Below are 20,673 nucleotides of genomic sequence, written 5' to 3'. Positions count from 1 at the left end.
TTATTCTTTTTATTGTTTCTTTCTTGTCTCACTTCAGAACTGCTTCACTTCTAAACTTTAAGATCTTTTAGAATCTATAGGGCTGCTTGAATACTGGTGATGGGTAAATGAAGACCAGCAAATAAACACAGGAATGTGAAAAATGCAACCACTTTTGCATGTATATATTTAAATGGAGCTGGTTTAACAGCTGGAAGAGCTTGTAAAGTTATTTCGTTATTATCTTTGGAAGTGCAAACTTTGGATGCTGCCAGTCTTTTTTTTTTTTTTTTTCCCCTTTGTTGTCTACAACAGCTAAAGAATCTGTAAATGATTGTAAATGTAAATGATTGAATGTAAATGATGGGATGCCTGGATATTTTATAGAGTGATCTCTGGCCTTAAAGGCAGATTATGATACGTTCTTTGTGTTAATTTACTTTTTTGTAATTACAGAGCCTCCAGTTACAGTCACCCATCCTTTGGTGGGAGGATCAGTCTCGGAAGGGGAGGCGGCTCGCTTGGAGTGCAAATTGTCAAGTGAAACTGAAGAGGGAGTGACATGGTTCAAAGGAAAAGAACAAATACAAGCTGGAGGGAGATACGAGATCCTCTCTGATGGAAAAAAGCAGATACTCATTATTCATGCATTTAAACCTGAAGATCAGGACACATACACCTGCATGGTTTCTCCAGAAGTCAAATCTGTTGCCAGCTTGTGTCTTGAAGGTACAGAGAGTGCAATCCTGTGATGTTAAGTCAGTTCTGTTTATGGACGTCCAGGGGCATCCCCACAGCTTGGACTGGAATTCATTTTCTTTTACAAGCTGTGATAACAATCCAAAAAAAAATTGTTATCTTCCTGTTCGGTATTGCCCAGCATGTTTCTGAATCCCTAGCAGCTTTGAGCTGCTCAGATGAGATTTTCTTGAGTCAGATATTTAAGGTGTGATATAGTTGTCTCTACGTGGGTTTCTGGTGCCTTTTGAGATGCTTTAGGGTATTCTGCCCAGCCTTCAGCTGGCACTTCAGAAAGTGAGGGCTCTTTTGTATGTTCTGCATGGTATCTGCCAAGCCCCCTGTCCTAGACATCCCAAATGGCTTTGGGTCATAGTGCTTAGGAAGCTGAATTGTGGCCCTATGGTGGGATTCGGTGGCCCACATACAGGCATCTAGGGCCATTGAGGCACTTCAGGATACCACCCCTGGCCTCCATCTCCTTCTCCAGAGGGACCCAGAGCACTCATAGGTCCTGCATTGTATCTGAGAGCCACATGTGGGTGTCCCAGACAACCTGGAGCATCTCAAATGACACTGGGCACTATGCAGAGGCAAGTCAGTGTGTCTCAGAGGGTGAGTCACAACCTTCAGACTTAGACAATTTAAATCGAAGTATCTGCAGGCAGATATCTCCATGTGAGGTGGGAGTCTCAGCTCCCACTACAACCAGTGGAGATCTATTCAAGCCAGTCAGTGAAGCCCTGCCTAGCTGTAAAATAGGATGAGCCTGGAATAGCTTTCCAGGCTCCACTGACAGTCTTAACCAGATATTCATTGACTGCAACATTCAAAAAGAGCAGAAATTCATTTATTGGGTTCAAATGTGAGAGGAATAAAAAAAATAAATGTTGTTTGGCTGTGTTTTATGCACATGCATAGAATCACAGGATAGTTGAGTTCGGAAAGGACTTCTGGAGATAGTGTAGTCCACCCCCTGCTCAAAGCAGGGTCATCTAGAACAAGTTGCCCAGGACCACGTCCAGTCATATTAATTTCACATTTTGTTCTCAACAGAACGCTTAGTTAAATGCCACTGATGCTCTTCTGCCCAGGCTTTAGAATAACGTTTCCACCTGCTTTCTCAGAGCTTACTCACAGACTTTTAACATCTTATCAATTTAATTCTCCACAGTTCCCACAGTGACAATGCTAAAAGAGATTGCCAGGGAAGCACCCCGTGCAAGCCAACCAGAAGAGCTGGTGGATGGCCATGTCCAGCCCAGCTTGCCCCCTGAGGCTGCTCAGGAGGGAGACCTTCACCTCCTGTGGGAAGCCCTGGCCAAGAAACGCCGAATGAGTCGGGAGCCCACCTTGGATTCCATCAGCGAGGTGCCTGAAGAGGATGACAAGCTTCAGAAGTTAAGGAAGGAGGAAGCGGAGATGTCTCACTATTACTCAGAGGAGTACTCCACGTGTGATGAGCTGGCTAGGACAGGAGAAGCAGATTTCTCTTTCACAAGCTCAGATGATGAGTCTAGAGCTGGGACTCCATCACTGGTGAACTACCTCAAGAAAGCTGGGAAGACAAGTGTCAGTGTTACTAGCAAGGTTCAGTCCATCTCCACAGGCAAATTATGGAAACAGTGGGAGAAATCCAGTGTGGAGACTGTTGTGGCTACCCCAGCTGCTAAGCCAGCTGAAGCAGAAATACCAGATTTAGATGATCCTTCCATGAACAAGGCCGCTGTGAAGATCCAGGCTGCTTTCAAAGGCTACAAAGTCAGGAAAGAGATCAAGCAACAAGAGTGCCCAGTGTTTACCGAGACCTTCAAAGATTTCTCTGGTGAGCCTGGAAGCACTCTCCACCTTGAGTGTGTGGCCCACAGCAAAACTGACATGAAAGTCCGTTGGCTGAAAGATGGGGAAGAGCTTTCAGATGGTCGCTACTATCACATAGATAATTACAGTGATGGGACCTGCTCTTTGATTATCACTGGCCTGGACAAGAAAGATGCGGGTAAATACACCTGTGAGGCATCCAATAAATTTGGCAAGGTTTCACAGAGTGCTAAGGTGGTTATTGGCACTCAGGAACCTCAAGTTCTTCGTAAGGAGAAGCAGGTTAAACAAAGCACTGACAGTGAGACAGAGAGCTCGTCTGGCAGTGAGCTGGATGATGCTTTCCGTAAAGCAGGAAGGAGACTTCATAGACTCTTCTGGGCCAAGATCTCAACAGAGATATCTGATGTGGAGGAAGAGCTCTTTGTCAGTGCAGATGAAGGGGACATAGAGGTGGTCGACCATCAGACGTATCGTGAGGATGACCAGTACATCTACATCAAGTTTGAAATCTTGTCTGAGGCAAAAACTGCCGCCACTCGATTCAGAGAGATGTTTGGTGCTCTGGGAATTCCTGTGGAGATTGACATTTTGGAACAAGGCCCTAAAAAAATTGAATTACGTATTGGGAAAGCAACACCACCCATCCATGGGAAGTTTGCACCACCAGTAGCGAGACCTCCACCACCTTTGCTGACTTCTGATACAGGTAGGTGAAGCAAACCTGTTTATTCTTTGGAAAAGATAGCCGGAGCAGGTCAGAATGTAATCTTTTCACTCACAAATAATTTCTGAAAACACTTTGGTTTTCATTTGGTGCAGATATTTTTCTGGAAACTTTGCACTTCTGGAAAAACTGATGAATTTTTTATTCTTTTTCATTTTGAGGGAGAGGAGGGAGGTTAGTGATGAAGGAGGGGGTTGCAAAGTATTGACTTATCTACAAAGCTGCTTTTCGCAATAGAAATGTCCCCTGCTACAATAATATGGCCATAAATGCTACAATTATTATACTTAAATAAATGAAACAGTTTTCAGAACAGTCCTGGTGGAGACAAGACATTTCAGCAAGGAGAGGAACAGAGTCAATGTATGGTTTGCAGCTGTGGTATTGCAATGTTTATGGTGTTATGGAATATCTTCATAGTGTTTGTCAGGGAGTTTCTTCTTGACTGTTTTCATAGAGAAAAGATATCACTCTGCAATTAAAAAACCGAGAAACCAGAAGTCTTCAGGCACTGGGCAGCAGTGCTCTTAAAATACATCTTTTAACACAACCAGGTTTTTTCTTTCTTCTCTCCTAACTACCCTGACTTTAGCTCCCATGTTCATGACTGAGCTCCAAAACCAAGAGGTACAAGATGGATATCCAGTCAGCTTTGACTGCATTGTCGTCGGCAAACCGCTCCCCACGGTTCGCTGGTTCAAGGATGGGAAAGCTATTGAAGAAAACGATCATTACATGATCAACGAGGACCAGGAAGGGTGCCATCAGCTGATCATCACAGCTGTGGTCCCCACCGACATGGGTGTTTACCGTTGCCTCGCTGAAAACAACATGGGAGTTGCTTCAACCAAAGCTGAGCTTCGAGTGGACTGTAAGTCTCAAAATCACTGTAGGGAAACCAATTGAAAGGGTCCTGCTGAGAGGTGGTTACACTTTTTTTCAAGAAAAACATTATTTACATTAAAAAAATGTATGCATTGCCCACAAAATGTTTCGGTTGTGAACTTCTTGGGTTCGGTTGGGTTTTGCCAACTCCAGGGCAATGCTCAGAGCAAAGCTTTTCTGATAAACAGAAGTGTTTGCCATAATCCAGGGACGTGTGGGATCCTGCTGCAGCAGCAGTGTGAAATCAACTTGCCAGTCGCTCAAATTAGTAGGGAAACTATAATTGTAGTAAGAAAAATAGTTTCAAAACTCAGATTATAGAAAATACTTACTTTTCCATTTAACAGTGACCAGCACCGACTATGAGACAGCAGCAGATGCAACAGAGACCTCTTCTTACTACAGTGCCAAAGAATATATTTCAAGGTAAAATATCGAACTCTAGCTCTTTCTAACTTTTGACTTGATAAGATTGGTATGTAAATTTATGTCAAGCCTGGTTTTGCTACATCTAGCAGGGCCAGTTTAATGTCGTGAAGGAACAGCCAGACCAGCTGAGATGCAATAACTGCAACAGCCGGACATCCATCATGTGCCAACTTGCTCTGGCTGCCTTCAGGCTAGTCTGGATATTTCTTCACGGTATCACTCCATTACTTTTAATGTCATATGGTGCTGAATCTGTTGTCATGATGACAAAACCCGCAGACTGAATTAACCTAAAATAGGTGATTCTGATTCCTAACTCTTTTCTGGCTTGCTGACTTTCTTCTTTCTAATTCTGATTGCTTCTTAGCCGAGAACAGGAGGAATCTACCACTGAGGAGGAGCAATTGCCCCAAATCTTCGATGAGCTTCATGATATTCATGTGGCACCTGGAGCATCACTGGCTAAATTTCATCTGAAGGTGAAAGGTGAGGGGAGCCCACAGCACTGTCGGTTGTTCCAGGTTTGTTGTCAGGTTGAAGTGCCGGACTAGGTTTTCTGATGTGCTTTTCTGCAGCTGTGACCCCAGTCCGTGCATCTTGCACCACGTTTGCACAAAACAGCTAGAAGAATGTGTTCAGACTGATGAACATTGAGTTTTGCAGCAGACTCAGACAGATTAAGTGTCTCATTCGGTGTCCATGTCTCCAGGCATAATTATAGGCATATGCTTCTGGAAACTGAGTCCCGTCATTCTCTGAGCACATTAGTTATGGAGGAACAATAAGGAATAAAAAAGATAGTGAGGGTGTCCTTTATTCTCTTTAATAAATGAAACAGTCCTGGACTTGCCTTACTCTGTGAGGGGGTTGCTGCTACAACCTAAAAAGTGCAAAAACTCCTGGTGTTGAATGTCTGTGGTAGGGAGAGGTAGGGATTCTCCTGTTTTCTACCATTTTTGCCTATAAAAATGATGAGAACAGTTTTGGCTTCAACTTTTCTTTTGTGTATGTTGCAAATCAGACCTAAGTGTTACCTTTCCAACCTGGAAGGCATTTGCACATGCAGCCGATATGGGGAATGCCAGAAACTGAAGAGACAGGAAAGAACTTTAACAGATAAATAGAATTTCATGAATTTGCAGCCATTCTTAATTGGGTAAATCCTTGAAACAGCAGCCCTGGGCAGAGCTGAGGATTCCTTGGCTCCTGCTCAGAAGGATCTGCCTGTTTGCAGATGCTCCCAAATCAATGTTGCCAATGCATTCTGTTCTCCGTGTCTGTAACTGCTCCTCGCAGGGTACCCGCAGCCTCGTCTCTATTGGTTCAAAAACGGAGAGCCGTTAAAGGCCTCGGATCGCATCCTGAAGACTGATAAACAGGAATTCCACTCGCTGGAAGTTCGAGATGTCACTAAGGCAGATGCTGGCCAGTACTCAGTATTTGTCATCAACTCTGCTGGTTCTGCATATTCGTCGGCCAGGCTGGTAGTTAAAGGTAGGTATTGGACTACTTTTGGCACCTGTTTTTCTCTATTCTCTATTTCTTTAAAATGGTTCTTTCCATCTTATATAGTTATTTTTCTTGAGAAAGCCTACCAAGCTAAGTCAAGTGAGATGGGGAATTCTGTAGATAAAAGATGACATGCTTTAATCTTATAAATTTACTGTCTGTCCCAAAGATGAGACATGTCACTTCTCTAGGGTCTGACTGTTGTCTCATAAACATACATTTTATTCTTGCCCAACCTCATTAACTTTAATGGTTCATTTTATTAAAACTGAGGGCCTCTTACAAATCATACTAACATTTCTGTGTAATATCTCCTTCAAGGAGTAGTCCCATGGAGTCACTTTGGTTTTTTCTCCAACTCATGGACAGAAAGGTATTTGTATTTGTCATTTTGTTTTTTCTCCTTGTGTTACAGATCCTGATGAGAAAGAAGAGCCATCAGAAACAGGTGAGAGAAACCACAGCAGGAGACAACAGAACCCCTAGGAATTTTTCAGTAGTCTAAACAGAAGGTGTCACTAAGTTTCATCAATAATGTCATTTTCAGATTCCCGTGAGCAGCTGATACCACCAAGGTTCCTAGAAAGATTTACTAATAAAAAGGTGAAAAAAGGTGCAAGTATCACATTATCTGTAAAAGTTGAAGGTAAGTGGGTAGATATCTCGCCTCTCTGCATAACACTTAAATTGCATAACTTCATGACATGTTCTAGACTCTCTCTGACCCAAGGCATTGTAGCCTCACCTCCTGTATCTGAAGTCTGGGACCCTCCTCCCAACTTTGTAAGAGACTTTATGTGCTTTACAGAAAAGCATCTTACTCATCTTCATCTCCATTTTCCTGTACGTAAAAACAGGGATAATAACACTTATTAGTCTTATGAAGGTGTGTTGATTAACAGTTTTGGTTTTACAAAAAGGTTTAATGTCATTATGAGTGTGCTGTAGAAAGGTTTATGTTCCTTTATGCTTGTTATTGTCGGAAAAGTATCAGGAAACAGATCAAAATAACATTTATTCACAGCATGGCTCATAATTGTAAGGAAGGGACATCATCAGGAAAATTAAAGCTCATTGCATTGGTTTTCCTTTAGGACATCCACCACCAACTATTACTTGGCTGAAAGAAGAGTCTCGGGAAGACATCCTGTGGATCAAACCAGACACTCCTGGGTATAAACTTGCCAGTTCAAATATGCATCACAGTCTAATCCTGTTGGATGTTAAAAAGAAGTACAGTGGAGCTTATACATGCATTGCTACCAACAATGCTGGCCAGTCCATCTGCACCGCCACCCTGGAAGTTGCAGATGGTAAATCTTTGTTACAATACAAACGCATTCTCTACGTTACCTTTTATACAGTGCCTAAGAGAAAAACACGCATGACTGATAAGGAAATTAATCAAGTCACAACTGAAAAAAAATGCATTTTCCCAAGATTAGCCATGACTTTGCTTGCCTTGCAAATGATTATACTCTTTACTTCTATAATATTTTAGATTTCTGACCCTAGCTTGGATTAACAGCAGCATCTTTTCTGTGTAAACAGAAGACAAGTCTAAGAAACAATAGAATTAAGCCCAAAGGAAAAAGAAAAGAAGGCAATGTAAAGTAACTAGAAAAAGTCACCATTTGAAAGATTATTTCGAGTGGTTCACTCTGCTAAGGTATTTTGCATTGTAGAATTGCCTTAAAAGAGCTAGAGTTCTTTGATTCCCCTTTTGCAGAGCTTTCCAGGGCCTCTCCTGGCACAATTCCTTCAGTAAGACAGGGGACAAGCAAATATAGGCTGGGAGTAGGGGCAGCACTGTGAAGGACTCCACTTTTCTATTATCCTTGCTTGCATCCCACATTTTTACTGTACCGAGAGCTACAGGAGCATAGCTTGAGCAGTATAGAGAAATGGGGCAATCATACACCTATGTGAACAGGGAGAGGAGCAAACTGTTTGCATCATATGAACGGGAGTATGTATCTCAGGTCAGGAGCTGCTAACAGGGCAAATTCAGTGTTCCCAGTAATCCATGTCTAGACAATGTGCCTACATTAAATACAGAAAAAGAACATCTCCTACCGTCTGTCTTCTAATGATAAACCCTAATCTTGCAGTGAAAGAGGCTGAAGTGCTGACCCAGGAGCGCGTGATGGTGTCAGAAGCCATCATGACCACACTGGGGTAAGTGGTTGGCCACCCAAGCTGAAGTGGAGCAGTGCAGGTACCACCCTGCAGAAGTTCCCAAGCGTCACTTTTAGGCAATGTTCACTTTGGACATCTTATATTCATGTCTCAGCACCAGGGTTAAAATAGTATGAGGTCCTAAGATGGAAAGTGCTGTAAATACTCTAGTATCAATGTCAGACATTTATGCTTGAGTATTAGGGAGGATAGGAACAAGGACAAAAAAAAAATTGGGTAGATCTTATGAAACTCTTGCTACTTTTTCATCGCCTAAGAAAAATGCCAAAAAAATTCACAGGGTCAAGGTCTGACTGTTACTTGCCAACATTGAAATACACTGATGCTTCACAGAAAAAGAAGTAAATGAAAAGGGTCTGTTCAAAAACTTCTTGTTTACAAATGCGCCTGAAGAAAAACCTCCTCAATTCGCCGTTCTTGGCTTGGATGCTAGGCACATACAGTCTGCAAGATGGTATTCACCTGAACACACATGAGATTCTAGAACATGTCTAGCCTAAAAGGCTTGACCAGTCTTCCTCTGGAGTGTGAAGGAAGTGAAGAAAGCTGCAGTGTGAATTCAGCTATTCCACTGCAACTTCTCCCAAGGATGTGCCCAGGCTCTCTTAGGCATACTTAGTGATATATATGATATATCAAGTGGAGTGAGCTTCCTCCTGCTTCCTATGTACTAACAGGGAATTAGGGCAGACCCACTTGTGCAATGAAAATTTATATCCCGCCTCCAAAAAACATGGGACTAGCAGAGATGTTGACGTCAGGTGTTTTGACAGAGCTGTAGTGTTGGGAAACACCACAACGCTCTTCATCAGATGCAAGCAAATGCTGGTAGTTCTTCAGGTCTGTGAAGCCATTTTCACGCAGTGTTGACAATATAGTCTCCTGCCCTTTTCCTGCTGGCGTGAATGAATTTGGTGCTGGTAAAAGCTATCAGCGTAGCAAGGGTCTCTTTGGACCTCAAAACCAAGGTAGTACCAGTAGTCAGCTTGCTTCCCCAACACATGGACATCCTGATGTATTGGGAGCAGATCTCTTGGCAGGACCACAGCCTCTGCATATTCTCCAGTCCTTGGTTTCCTGATGAAACCACTGGAAATTGTTGAGCATTTCAGTTCACTGAAATCTGACTGAGACTTGCTTGACATAACGTCTCCAACTGTAATAGTTTTATTTCAGTGTCAGCTGGGAATAAAGTCCCAGTAGCACCAGGGAGATGGAGGCTACTCTGTTCTGCAAGCCCCTCCCTGAGCAGCCAGGTCTTCTCACGCTGAAAAGTTTGGAAAAAAAAGTCAGGAATAAGGAGAATTCTCAGATGGGATTTGGCTCAAGGACTAAGACACCCAAGTGTTTCTGTGCCCATATGAGCCAGGTGCCCCAGTCCTCATTTCTTATAGTGGTCCTGGGGAATATCGGCTACCAGCACCTGCAGACCAAACGAGAGTCCTAACTTAGATATTCCCAGCCTTCACGTACAAGGTGTTAGAAGGAGGATTTAGTGAGGATTTAGTAAGGATTTAGCTCTCCTTACTATACATTTTATTTTAACTTTTAACTTGGCTTTACTCTTTCTTTTTCAGAGCTATTCATCCCTCTGAAACAAGAGAAGGTAAGAGAAGCTATTTTCTCTCTCCTACTCCTGCCCTTCATATCTACAGCTGAGATTGTCTATGTATTTCATGATGACCATACTTTTGTCCTGTTTTCTTGAAACTGCCTGAAATGTTGGGACTTTTCAGGACTCGTCTGTGTTCAAGGGTGAATTATTTAGATGAAATGTGAGCAAGAACAATTTTAAAAACAGGGGAAGTGAAGAAAATTAAACCTTTCTTCCACAGAAGCTTTTGTTACTCAAAAAAGATGACTTTCCAATGACATTGCCTGCTTACTAGAAAAATCTCTCTTTTCCAGGTTATGTTGAAGCTGGTAGAGAAGGTGTACCCAAAAGCCCTATTTCATTAGCTGATGTTGGCTCAGAAGAGTTCTTCCAGAAACTCACCTCGCGTATCTCAGAAATGGTATCTGCAAAAATAAGTCAGGGTAAGGAACCTGGCAAACACAATTTAACTAGTGTAGAAAAATATACAATCTTTTTTTTTAGGTATCATTTGGACTTTAAATATCAGTGAGGTTTATGAAGCAAGTTTTGAGACAGTCATCCTGCATAAGCATTTGAACATTTGTAGATGCTTAGAACTAAGAATTTTTAGTAAAAGTCCATCCAAACTGCATGTCTCAGTCTACAGTTTTGAACTAGAAAAAAAGCTATTACAGTAAACTAAGATGGCTAGTGTCCATTTTATGCATACAGTGTTTCTTTAAATAAGCAGGAGTAACTGTAAGCTTTAGAGTGGAGGGCAAGTTGTAAAAATGGAAGTGCATTTTGAACATCTTAGGTATTTTGAGTTCGTCAGATATTCATCACTCCTGAGTCTGAAAGCAATCCTGTTTTGAGAACTTCCCACATCTTCAAGTTTTAGCTCACAATGGGATTTTAAAATCAAGTTGAGGCTGAAAACTGCACAGCTGTGCAGTAATCCAGTGATTTGTTGAATGGAATGAAAAATCCTGGTTTGTGTATCATATACTGATTATCTTGTAGTAAAATTTTACCTTCAAGCAAAAATAGAGGCATTACCTCGCCCACAAATACTCTTGCAGTGCAGTGGCAATACGTGCAGTAGGCATGCAACCTCATGTATTAAAAAGTCCCAATTATTTCTTTAATCCTAAATATCAATAGGAGATCACACTAAATACTACAAATGCTCTTCCTACGGAATATTTGTTTTTATGAAATTGAAAATTATTATAGATTTGGTTCATGTTCAAACTGGAGATCTTTATTTCACACTTTGCTGCTGCTCTGCTTTTTAGCTACACTTCGAGTGCCAGGTGCAGAAAGTGATGATGAATCAAAAACTCCCTCTGCATCTCCTCGCCATGGACGATCCAGACCTTCATCCATTGCTCAGGAGTCCTCCTCTGAATCTGAAGATGGGGATTCCAGAGGGGAGGTATGATATCTTTATGGACAAGTTTGACACAAGGAGAAAAGTTTACTTAGAATGACCAATCTCCTATGGTTCAAGAATCTCCATCCCCTTTAGGGATGTACTTCACTTTAGTAGGTATATTTAGTAGTTAAAAATTGGGTCTGTGATACAGAGCACAGAGAATCAAATTCTGATGCTCACTGTGTGATCTGGAACAAATTGTTTGAGTCAACATGGTCAAAACATATCCAGTATTTGGCACCTTTTGCTTTCATGGCTGAGCTTCAGAAAGTCAGAGCTTGATTTTCTGTGGCCAACTCTGATAGAGTTGGTCAGAAGAATTTTGTTGAGAAGTTCTTCATGAGAAAAATGAGAATTCTGTGAAAATTAGAAATTAGAAATTTTTTGGGTGTTCATTTCAAACACTTTGTAAAAAAAAAAAAAAAAAACAAAAACAAAACCAACAACTTTAGAAACCTGTTAACCTATTTTGACATTTTCAGGACCACTGTTTGTTTTGCTTGGGGAGAAAAATCCACTGTTTCATGGTGTAAATCCAAAACACCTCAGATAGATAGTTCTGAAAACACGTCCTGAGCCTCCTAGAGACTTAGTCTTCCACTTGCAAAAAGCAAACAGTTATTCTCTTTGCCGATCAAGGGCTGGAGAATCAAACCTTAAACACAGACAGGCACTTATGTTCTGCTGGTGTTACTGAACTCTTGTTTAAGAGCACAAAATAACTGTGGTTTCATACCTGCAGATCTTTGACGTCTACATGGTCACAGCTGACTACTTGCCCGCTGCGCCTGACAGGGAGACCATCACTTTGAAGGAAGGCCAATATGTGGAAGTCCTTGATTCAGCTCATCCTCTGAAATGGCTGGTCAGGACTAAACCCACAAAGTCTAGCCCCTCTCGACAGGGTTGGGTATCTCCAGCTTATCTGGACAAGAAATTAAAGGTGACTGATCACGCTGTGTTTATTTTTCATGTAAAATTACTTGCTCCTGTTGCGGTTTAGAGCCATCCCTTTTGCAAGGAGTGATGCGTGAGGAGGTTGTTGAAGGGGTCTGTAACACGATTGGACTTTTTCATGTTTTGGTTAGGCAATATTTCCGTATGTGTGCACGGTGCCTGGGTTTGAAAGACCCAATCATCCTCCAGCAAAAAAGAAATTTCACACTGGATTAGGAACTGTTGAAAGGGACTGTGAACACAGAGGGATATTCCTCAGTGTGCATTGAAAAGAGCACTGGTAACTCAAAAGAATAATGTTTCTTTTTTCTTGTATTTTAGTTGTCACCAGAGTGGGGAACAATGGAAGCTCCCGAGTTCCCTGGAGAGTTTGTTTCTGAAGACGAATATAAAAGGAAGCTAAGGTGAGTTCGTGTCATTTGGTATTTGCACCTTTGCGTTTTCCTGCCTTTTGAATGAACGTGAATGTTGGCATCAAGGTCCCTCCTGCCAGAGTCACTGTTTTTGTTCTGCTGAGTCCTGCCACCTCCCCTTTCCCAGAACCAAACAAGCCCTTGATTCTCTCAGACTTGTAATTTGTGATCTTTGATTGGGTTTTGCCATTGATTTCAGCCTAGGAAAATTCCAGGCAATCTAAATCATATTGGCTGGCTTGAAAGGAGGGGTTTACATGATGTAATTCTGGAAGCTCTCTGATATCACAAAATCCTAAATTACAGTACCTCCTACTTTGGGGTGCCCTATATCTGAGGGTGATGTCTAAGAGGGAGTGAAAGCACTCAACCTTGCGTTACTCCCTTGCAGTGCAGCCCACTACTGAGTGTGGACATTTGCTTTCTTGATTGCATGAAGTGGCATTGAAGTTGCTACTGTCTACTTTACATAGATCCTTTTGCTCATGGTCTGTTTTATCTGCCCTAACAGTAGATGTCTGTAAGGTAGGGGTAGGTGTCACTCCATGAGCAGTGTCTAAGTTCCTTTTATGGTCAGAGGGGATCTAGTCAATACACTCCAGGGAGTCTGTTCCTCTGATCATATATCTCTACTTTAGAGCCTAAAAGTCTCTCAGCACATCAAGGATAATTGTGATGATTTTTCTGTGATTTATTTTTGCCTATTTGTCTTCCCTTCAGTGTTCTTATTCAAGAGCTGTTGATCTCAGAAGAGGATTACATTCAAGATCTACAGTTCCTCCAGACTCATCACCTTAAGTACACTGAGACCTGTCCCAATGTCCCAGGAGCTGTCGCTAGCCAGAAATCCACCATCTTCAGAAATATCGATGACATTACTCGCTTCCATTCCAGGTGGGCATTCCCACGTGCTTTCATTTGGGACCGAAGTGTGGCTCACATACCTGGTGTCAGAGCTACAGTAACTATTGCGCCAGGGGAGGTTTAGATTGGACATTAGGAAAAATTTCTTTACTGAAAGAGTGGTCAGGCCTTGGAACAGGCTGCCAGGGAAGTGGTGGGAGTCACCATCCCTGGAAGTATTTAAAAGACGTGTAGATGAGGCGCTTAGGGACATGGCTTAGTGGGCACGGTGGTGTTGGGTTGACGGTTGAACTTGATGATCTTAGAGGTTTTTTCCAACCTTAATGATTCTATGATTCTATTATTACTGTGAAGGATGTGGAGCACTGGCAGTGTTGAGGTTGAGCCAGGGAATTGATGGTCCTTTTGGGATGAAAAATGATGGCATAGCTTAAGTGAGAGCACAGGGTTGGGACTCCCATAATACCCTTCAGAGCTTCAAAGCTTCATATGTCCATCTTATTTCTTACCCTTTTAAGTGAATTTAACTGAGAAACAGTGAATGATTACAAAAAGGCAGCATGGTCTTACAGGCACTTCAGTGGTGTCTTCATAGAGACACACGTTCATCTAAAACCGATGCCAGCGTCCATGCATTCAAAACACATCCAGCTGTAGCAGGCTGCCCCGGTACAACCCCGTGGCACAATGCCTCTGCCTACTCCAAGGAAGGATTTACTGCAGATCTGCTGCTCACAAAGTGACTTCCCAAGGTCCAGGCTGAAATACTTTTACTTGCCAGGGAGAGGAGGTGTTGTACAATGTCTTACGTGCCTTAGGCTTTCCATTGCTAAGGGGCTTCCTTTTGCACCTTGATACGCTTGCTCTCATGGGAAGTGATCGTTCTCATGGGAAGTCCCTGCCAACAGCATGAGAATCACCCTTTCTTCCTCATTTTCCTACCCTGTGGTCCTAACTTTTGGTTTACTTAAGGGGGGGACAATAATCTGCACGCACAAAGCTCAACAACCGGTGAGCGTGCAGGATCTTCCTCGATCAACGTGTGCTCCAATCAGTGCTAGCAGCATCGTAGGCAGGAGCAACCAATACGGAGTTTGAGCAGGTGGCGATGAAAAGTATATGGTTACTCTGGGAAAAGCATTGTGGGGGGCAGCCATTCTGCAATGGGGAGGACGCTTATGTGGGACATCTGGCACTTCTCCTGGCTGGGCCACAAGAATAGATTTCCCTTCTCTTTCCTCCCTCTCTCTCTCTTCTCCCTCCCTCTCCTTTTGTTTTTCTCCAAAAGTAACTTCAACTGCGAGAGATGATGCACGTCATCAGCTGCCGACACTGCTAAAAATCTTTCTGCATGTGAACCTGTCTCAACAACCTTTGTGAAACAGAGCAGGGATCTCTGTCTTCACTCGTGCGGATGGCTCATTGATCCTTAAACTGAGGCATAAGCATCTGGGAGGGGTTAACTTCCCAACTTGAGCTAAGCCCTTGAAAGTTATCCCTACCTTCCTTGCAGGGTATTTCATACATTCAAGCTAAGAGGGACAGCATCATGTTGGATGAAGAGGCACTGAGAAGTTTAATGCTAATGTGGCAACATCCCTCATTTCCCCCAGTCGTTTCCTTTAATCTGTGTTAACCTGAAATTGCCTGATTTAAAAGTTTGGCTGCTGGGGCTGTGTTCTAGCCTCATTCCATCACCTTCTCCTTAGATGTCCTTTTTTCTTTGTCTCCATAGTGTCTTCCTCCGAGGCTTGCAGAGATGTGACACTGATGATGACGTGGCCATGTGCTTTATCAAGCACGAAACAGAGTTTAATAAATACATCCAGTACCTGGTGGGGAGGGTACAGGCTGAGTCGATTGTTGTCAGCAAAGCTGTCCAGGATTTCTACAAGGTAAAACAGTAACCAAAGTACCTGCTGAACATGCATCCTATAACCCACCGCGTCACGAAATGTAGTTATTAATCACAAATGTGATCCTGAAAAGGATTATTAAGTATTTTTGTGGGAAATCGTGGCTAAATATAATAATTTTGTATTCACTCTCTAGCTCTTCCTGGTTGGTACAATCAATATTGAACATATTTACGTATGCTTATGCATTTATGAATATTATAAAGATTATACAGATATGAATGTGGCTGTGATTATGTAATTGTAATTAAGGGATGTTTTAAGGGCCACCACATTATAAGACGAAACGAACTCACATAAAATATTAGTATAGATAGGGAAATCCTGTTTCTCCTCTCCAGCTGCTCAGGGTTAAAGTTCACTAGTGAAAACACGCACACAACACTCCAGATCGTGAGCAGATGCGTGTGCATGGATCCCTTGAGTAGCAGCACGGCTCCCCTGCCCATCCGATACCCCTGCCCAGATCCTGAGCACTTTTATCCTCTCCATGAGCCTCCTGCTCACCAGCTAGTCCAGCTTGATGCTCGCTAGAAAACAAGTGCACGTGTTCACACTCACCCCACATTCAGAGATCCCTCAAATTATCAGCACAAGCTCTCCGCCTCCCTAACATCCATGCCTGGATCTTGGGTCTCCTACCTGCAGCCAGTCTGGGTTGAAGTTTGCTGGTGAATTGCACACAGTTGCACCCACGTGCAGCAGGTCAGTGGAAAGGATAAACATCCAGCTCAGTGGCTGATGTCCCAGCACATGGACCCCATGACCTGTGCTTCCCGCTCCAGGTGCCGGTGTCGAGACCCTCACTTGCTCCAGTCGCTAGTACTGCAATTACACGGACCACTCTCGACCGAGGTCTGGTACCAGTTGCTGGCACTGGGTTCACTCACTCCTGCCCTTCCACCCCGCGACTGATTTTTCCTGTTACACCATCTGGTTCTGCGAGCTTTGGATCACACTTCCCCAGAGTCAGTCCTGCACTGGAAAAGCAGACAAATTCAGCATTTCAGACATCTTGCAGTCTAAAATGATAAAGCTGATAAAGGATGGGGGAGGGCTACAGACGTCCAAAATATGGGGTAGTAAGGTCTGGTAGAGCTAGCCAGTCTTGGCTGACTTAGGTCGATGAACCAGCATCATATGAGCATTTTCCAGGGAGTAATCTTTTCAATTGTTCTTTATAACAACCTTTCCTCATTCTTCTCTGTATTTTTTCAGAGATACACAGATGAAATTTTAACTAATGACGATCCTTCACAGCCACTTATCCCACCACTGCAGCACTACCTGGAAAAACCCATAAACAGGATCCAGCAGTACCAGACTATAATCAAGGTGAAAAGCTTTTGTTATATGCTTATACCTGATAGGTTTATATTCTGCTTTGTGCAGCTTGTGTAGAAAAATATTTTATTTTTATTTCATATTTCTTGGCTTTCTTCTAATGCAACTGAAAGCTGCTTAAGTAAGAAAGACAGTAATCATCACCAGTGATGGTGCTCTCTAAATAGTTTTAAAAATGTAAATCCAGGTAGAGGTTCACAGTCTCCAACCCCATAAAGTCCAGCAAGCTTTATCTGAATGATCTTTAAATATATGCATATACATATATAAAAATATGTATGTTATATGCATATATATATGAATGTATGCATGTATATATCCATGACAAGTATGAATTTCCTTCACACTCAGCAACAGGTATGTTATAAAAATAAGCAATTTCCAATGTGTGAGAAATTAACTTACCAGTTTCTCTCCTTGTGTTTTATACTGACATTATAGTAAGATGAAATTTTTGTTTTCTGAAAAGCTTTGCCTCATTCTGCCATCCTGAAATATGTCGTCTTTCAAGTTTTCATCTGTCCTACTATCCCAGGTTTTGCCCAGACCACAAATGAAAGTCTCAAAGTAGCATTTTTTTAATGGTATTTTTCACGGGAAATAGCACTAGGACAGTCAGAAAGACGACTGCCAAAATATTTCTGTATTCTAGCATTACAGAAGTAAGCAGCTTGAATCGTTTGAAGAAGGTTCAACTTAACCTTCTAATTTTGAACACCTGCCTCCACACAAACACCAACGTTTCAAAGGGTCTCTTGGAAGAGAGAGTGAGCATGCTTTCATTGCTAAAAGAGAGGAAGAGGAGCAAATGTGGAAGAAAAGGATAACTGCCATTTCATTTTTTTCCCATCCTCTCTTGTTTTTAATCTAATAGCGACTCTTAGTTTAGCCCTGTGTCGTGGTTTAACCCGGCAGGCAGCCAAACACCACACAGCCACTCGCTCATTCTCCCCCAGTGGGATGGGGGTGAGAATCGGAAGGATAAGAGTAAAAAAAAAATTTGTGGGCTGAGATAAAGACAGTTTAATAGAACAGAAAAGGAAAGGAAAATAATAACAATAATAATAATAATGATGATGATGATAGAATATACAAAATGAGTGATGCACAATGCAGTTGCTCACCACCTGCCGAGCAATGCCCAAAACCAGCAATCGCTACTTCCTGGAACACGCCTCCCATTCATATACTGAGCATGACATCACATGGTATGGAATACCCTGTTGGCCAGTTGGGACAGCCGTCCTGGCTATGCTCCCTCCCAGCCTCTTGTGCACCTGGCAGAACATGGGAAGCTGAAAAGTCCTTGACTAGCAGGGTACTTAGCAACAACTAAAACCATCAGTGTGTTAGCAACATTCTTCTCATACTAAATCCAAAACACAGCACTAGGAAGAAATTTAACTCTGTCCCAGCCGAAACCAGGACACCCTGCCACATCAATTGCTTGCCTCATGGTATCATCAGGGTAAGCACAAGAGAAATGCAATGGATACATTTAGGATTGCTTTGGGTTTTTTTGGTTTTCAATCACTGAAGCATATCTGGTATTCGCTTCAACTTTGTCTTTGTTTAATATCAATTGATGTAAGGAAAAAGCCAGACTGGCTAGTCTGTGAGAATGGGTAGCTAAGCAGCACACGGTGAAAGAATGGGATAAAAGTTGCTCAAATAAAAGAGCTGGAACAGATATTGAGAAACTTTTTGGCTATCAAGGAAATGTATTTTCTTTTCTGCCTGCCCAGTAACATTTTCTTCATTCATCTACAGGAATTAATCCGAAACAAAGCAAGAAATAGCCAAAACTGCACTTTGCTGGAGCAGGCTTATGCCATTGTGTCTGCACTCACCCGAAGAGCAGAAAACAACCTCCATGTCTCACTCATTGAGAATTATCCGGGGACCTTGGAAAGCCTTGGTGAACCCATCCGACAGGTAACTGGAATTTCTCGGTCAGTGTTAGTGCTATGCCTGCCTTCACTAGTTTCTAAGTAGCTTCAGGTCCTACAAGAAGCTCCTTTAGAAATCATATCTGAAAAAGAGTATTTGCTTATTGTCTTTCTTACTGTTCAGAGAAGTGGGTGGTGGGTCTCCTGGCTTGATTATGGTTTGAAGCACCAGAGCATAGACGCTTACGGAGCAATTCACACTTAATGTAGTTATTTGCCTTTCCAACCCGCTCATCAAACAGGAACAGATTTGTTCTGGGCCCTCACAAGATTTTAAAGCTCTTTCTTTTTCCCTCCTCCTCTCTTATTATTGGCAAGCTATGTGGACCAACTCCTGAAATTACTGGCGTCAGTGAGTTTTCCTGTTGATTCCTCAAGTGCTAGAAGCTCACTGGGCCTTTTCAATTTACATGCTTTCATTTGACACAGTTCTTTCAAAGAGCCTAGTTTGCTGGGATGTTGGTACAAGGTAGCATAGTATATGTTGCATATGCTCCGTGTGAAAACATTAGATCAATTTATGGATGTTCTCCCATGGCTGTTCATATATCTTCAAAAGACCTGTGTGATTCTCCAGGTGTTCTTCATGAAACAGATGTGTGTTTTAGGAACACAGAGGAAAGGTGACCCAGCTATTGGGACAATAGTCTAGGACTTTCAACACTCAAATTCCTGTTTCTTTGTAGACTGTGTCATGCTGGGCAAGTCATTTACTCTGCCTGTTTGTATCCTATGTCTTCCATGGGAATCACAGTGTAAGGCTAAATTACAATGATATTCTGGTGGGCATTCATCTATCCACATTTAGGCATCTGAAAAAGAGTCCAATCACACCCCAAGAGTGCTTACTTCTCCTTAATGACGCCAAGGGGGAACCCATATCACTAACTGAGCTGTATATGTCTGAAAGTATGTGAAATGAATGTCCTGCTCTGGTGAAGGAGACCAAGTGAGCATATAAAGTGTCTGCAAAACACACAAAATACAATTTTCCATTAGCATTTCCATTTCCAAGAGTGTGCCTACCTGACAAGACCTCTGTATTTTTCTCGCAACAAATAATACCATTTAAAGGACAATGTAATGACAACCACTGTGTGCATCTCTGTTGGTGCTGTCAGTCTGATGCACCACCTTTAGCATTAGAAACAATATCTGCTGTGCTGTAATAAAACAGAGACACATAAGGTGATGATGTAACAGTAAACATTAGTTATCTGTTCAGTTTTTCACCAAAAAAAGATAGTGAGATATCATTGTGGTAATTATTCCAGATTTATCATTCTGTGCTCTTCCTTCTTTTTCCTATCAGGGCCACTTCATTGTGTGGGAAGGAGCTCCAGGAGCTAGAATGGCATGGAAAGGACACAAAAGACATGTCTTCCTCTTCAAAAATTATATTGTGATCTGCAAACCAAAGCGAGACACAAAGACAGACACCTACAGTTACATCTTCAGGAACATCATGAAGGTCTGATCATTATATCCTCACCTAGAGCATTTCTCTGTCATTTAGAATTTCACATTTATATCCAGCTTGGACATTTCACTAATCCTTTTGAGCTATTCCTTTGTTTCCAAAAGTCTCTGAAGCACAAGTAGAATCTATGTCTATCCCAAAATCTCTCTGTTAAACCTGTCAGAAACATGTCAGGAACCATCAGAAGCATGGGTGGATTTTTACCATGCAGCAATGAGATTACACGTACGAGTGTTTATTCATCTCTGGTACCTCATTGAGTTAACTGCACAAGTACGTGATACTGATGTGAATTTTGCTGTCTATAGTATTTGCTAGCGTTTGTAGATCTTTGGTTTTGGCAGTCTGTAATGTTGGTAGTAAATTGGAGGAAATGTTAATTTAGTCATGTGCTACATTCCCAGTGGTTCTCTCTGCTAGTTATGACCTTTCCCGACACCAATTCCTGT

General features: G+C 42.2%; 1 protein-coding gene across 1 annotated transcript in view; it reads left to right on the top strand.

Annotated features, from left to right (window-relative positions):
• The window catches only part of OBSCN (obscurin, cytoskeletal calmodulin and titin-interacting RhoGEF), a 192,442-nt gene that overhangs the window by 117,917 nt on the left and 53,852 nt on the right, over nt 1-20,673 (top strand). Inside the window, 23 exon segments of the mRNA XM_075140878.1 lie at nt 478-677; nt 739-746; nt 1,055-1,092; nt 1,955-2,775; nt 2,821-3,247; nt 3,858-4,136; nt 4,498-4,576; nt 4,947-5,065; nt 5,876-6,073; nt 6,504-6,536; nt 6,636-6,734; nt 7,183-7,401; nt 8,200-8,266; nt 9,865-9,893; nt 10,196-10,324; nt 11,162-11,301; nt 12,044-12,244; nt 12,580-12,662; nt 13,392-13,565; nt 15,271-15,430; nt 16,670-16,786; nt 18,566-18,730; nt 20,057-20,215. Of these exon segments, the coding sequence (XP_074996979.1) occupies nt 478-677; nt 739-746; nt 1,055-1,092; nt 1,955-2,775; nt 2,821-3,247; nt 3,858-4,136; nt 4,498-4,576; nt 4,947-5,065; nt 5,876-6,073; nt 6,504-6,536; nt 6,636-6,734; nt 7,183-7,401; nt 8,200-8,266; nt 9,865-9,893; nt 10,196-10,324; nt 11,162-11,301; nt 12,044-12,244; nt 12,580-12,662; nt 13,392-13,565; nt 15,271-15,430; nt 16,670-16,786; nt 18,566-18,730; nt 20,057-20,215 (3,944 nt within the window).

The sequence above is a fragment of the Calonectris borealis genome, chromosome 2 (assembly GCF_964195595.1).
Source record: "Calonectris borealis chromosome 2, bCalBor7.hap1.2, whole genome shotgun sequence".
Classification (NCBI taxonomy): Eukaryota; Metazoa; Chordata; class Aves; order Procellariiformes; family Procellariidae; genus Calonectris; species Calonectris borealis.
This window is presented reverse-complemented; position numbering and strand designations above follow the sequence as displayed.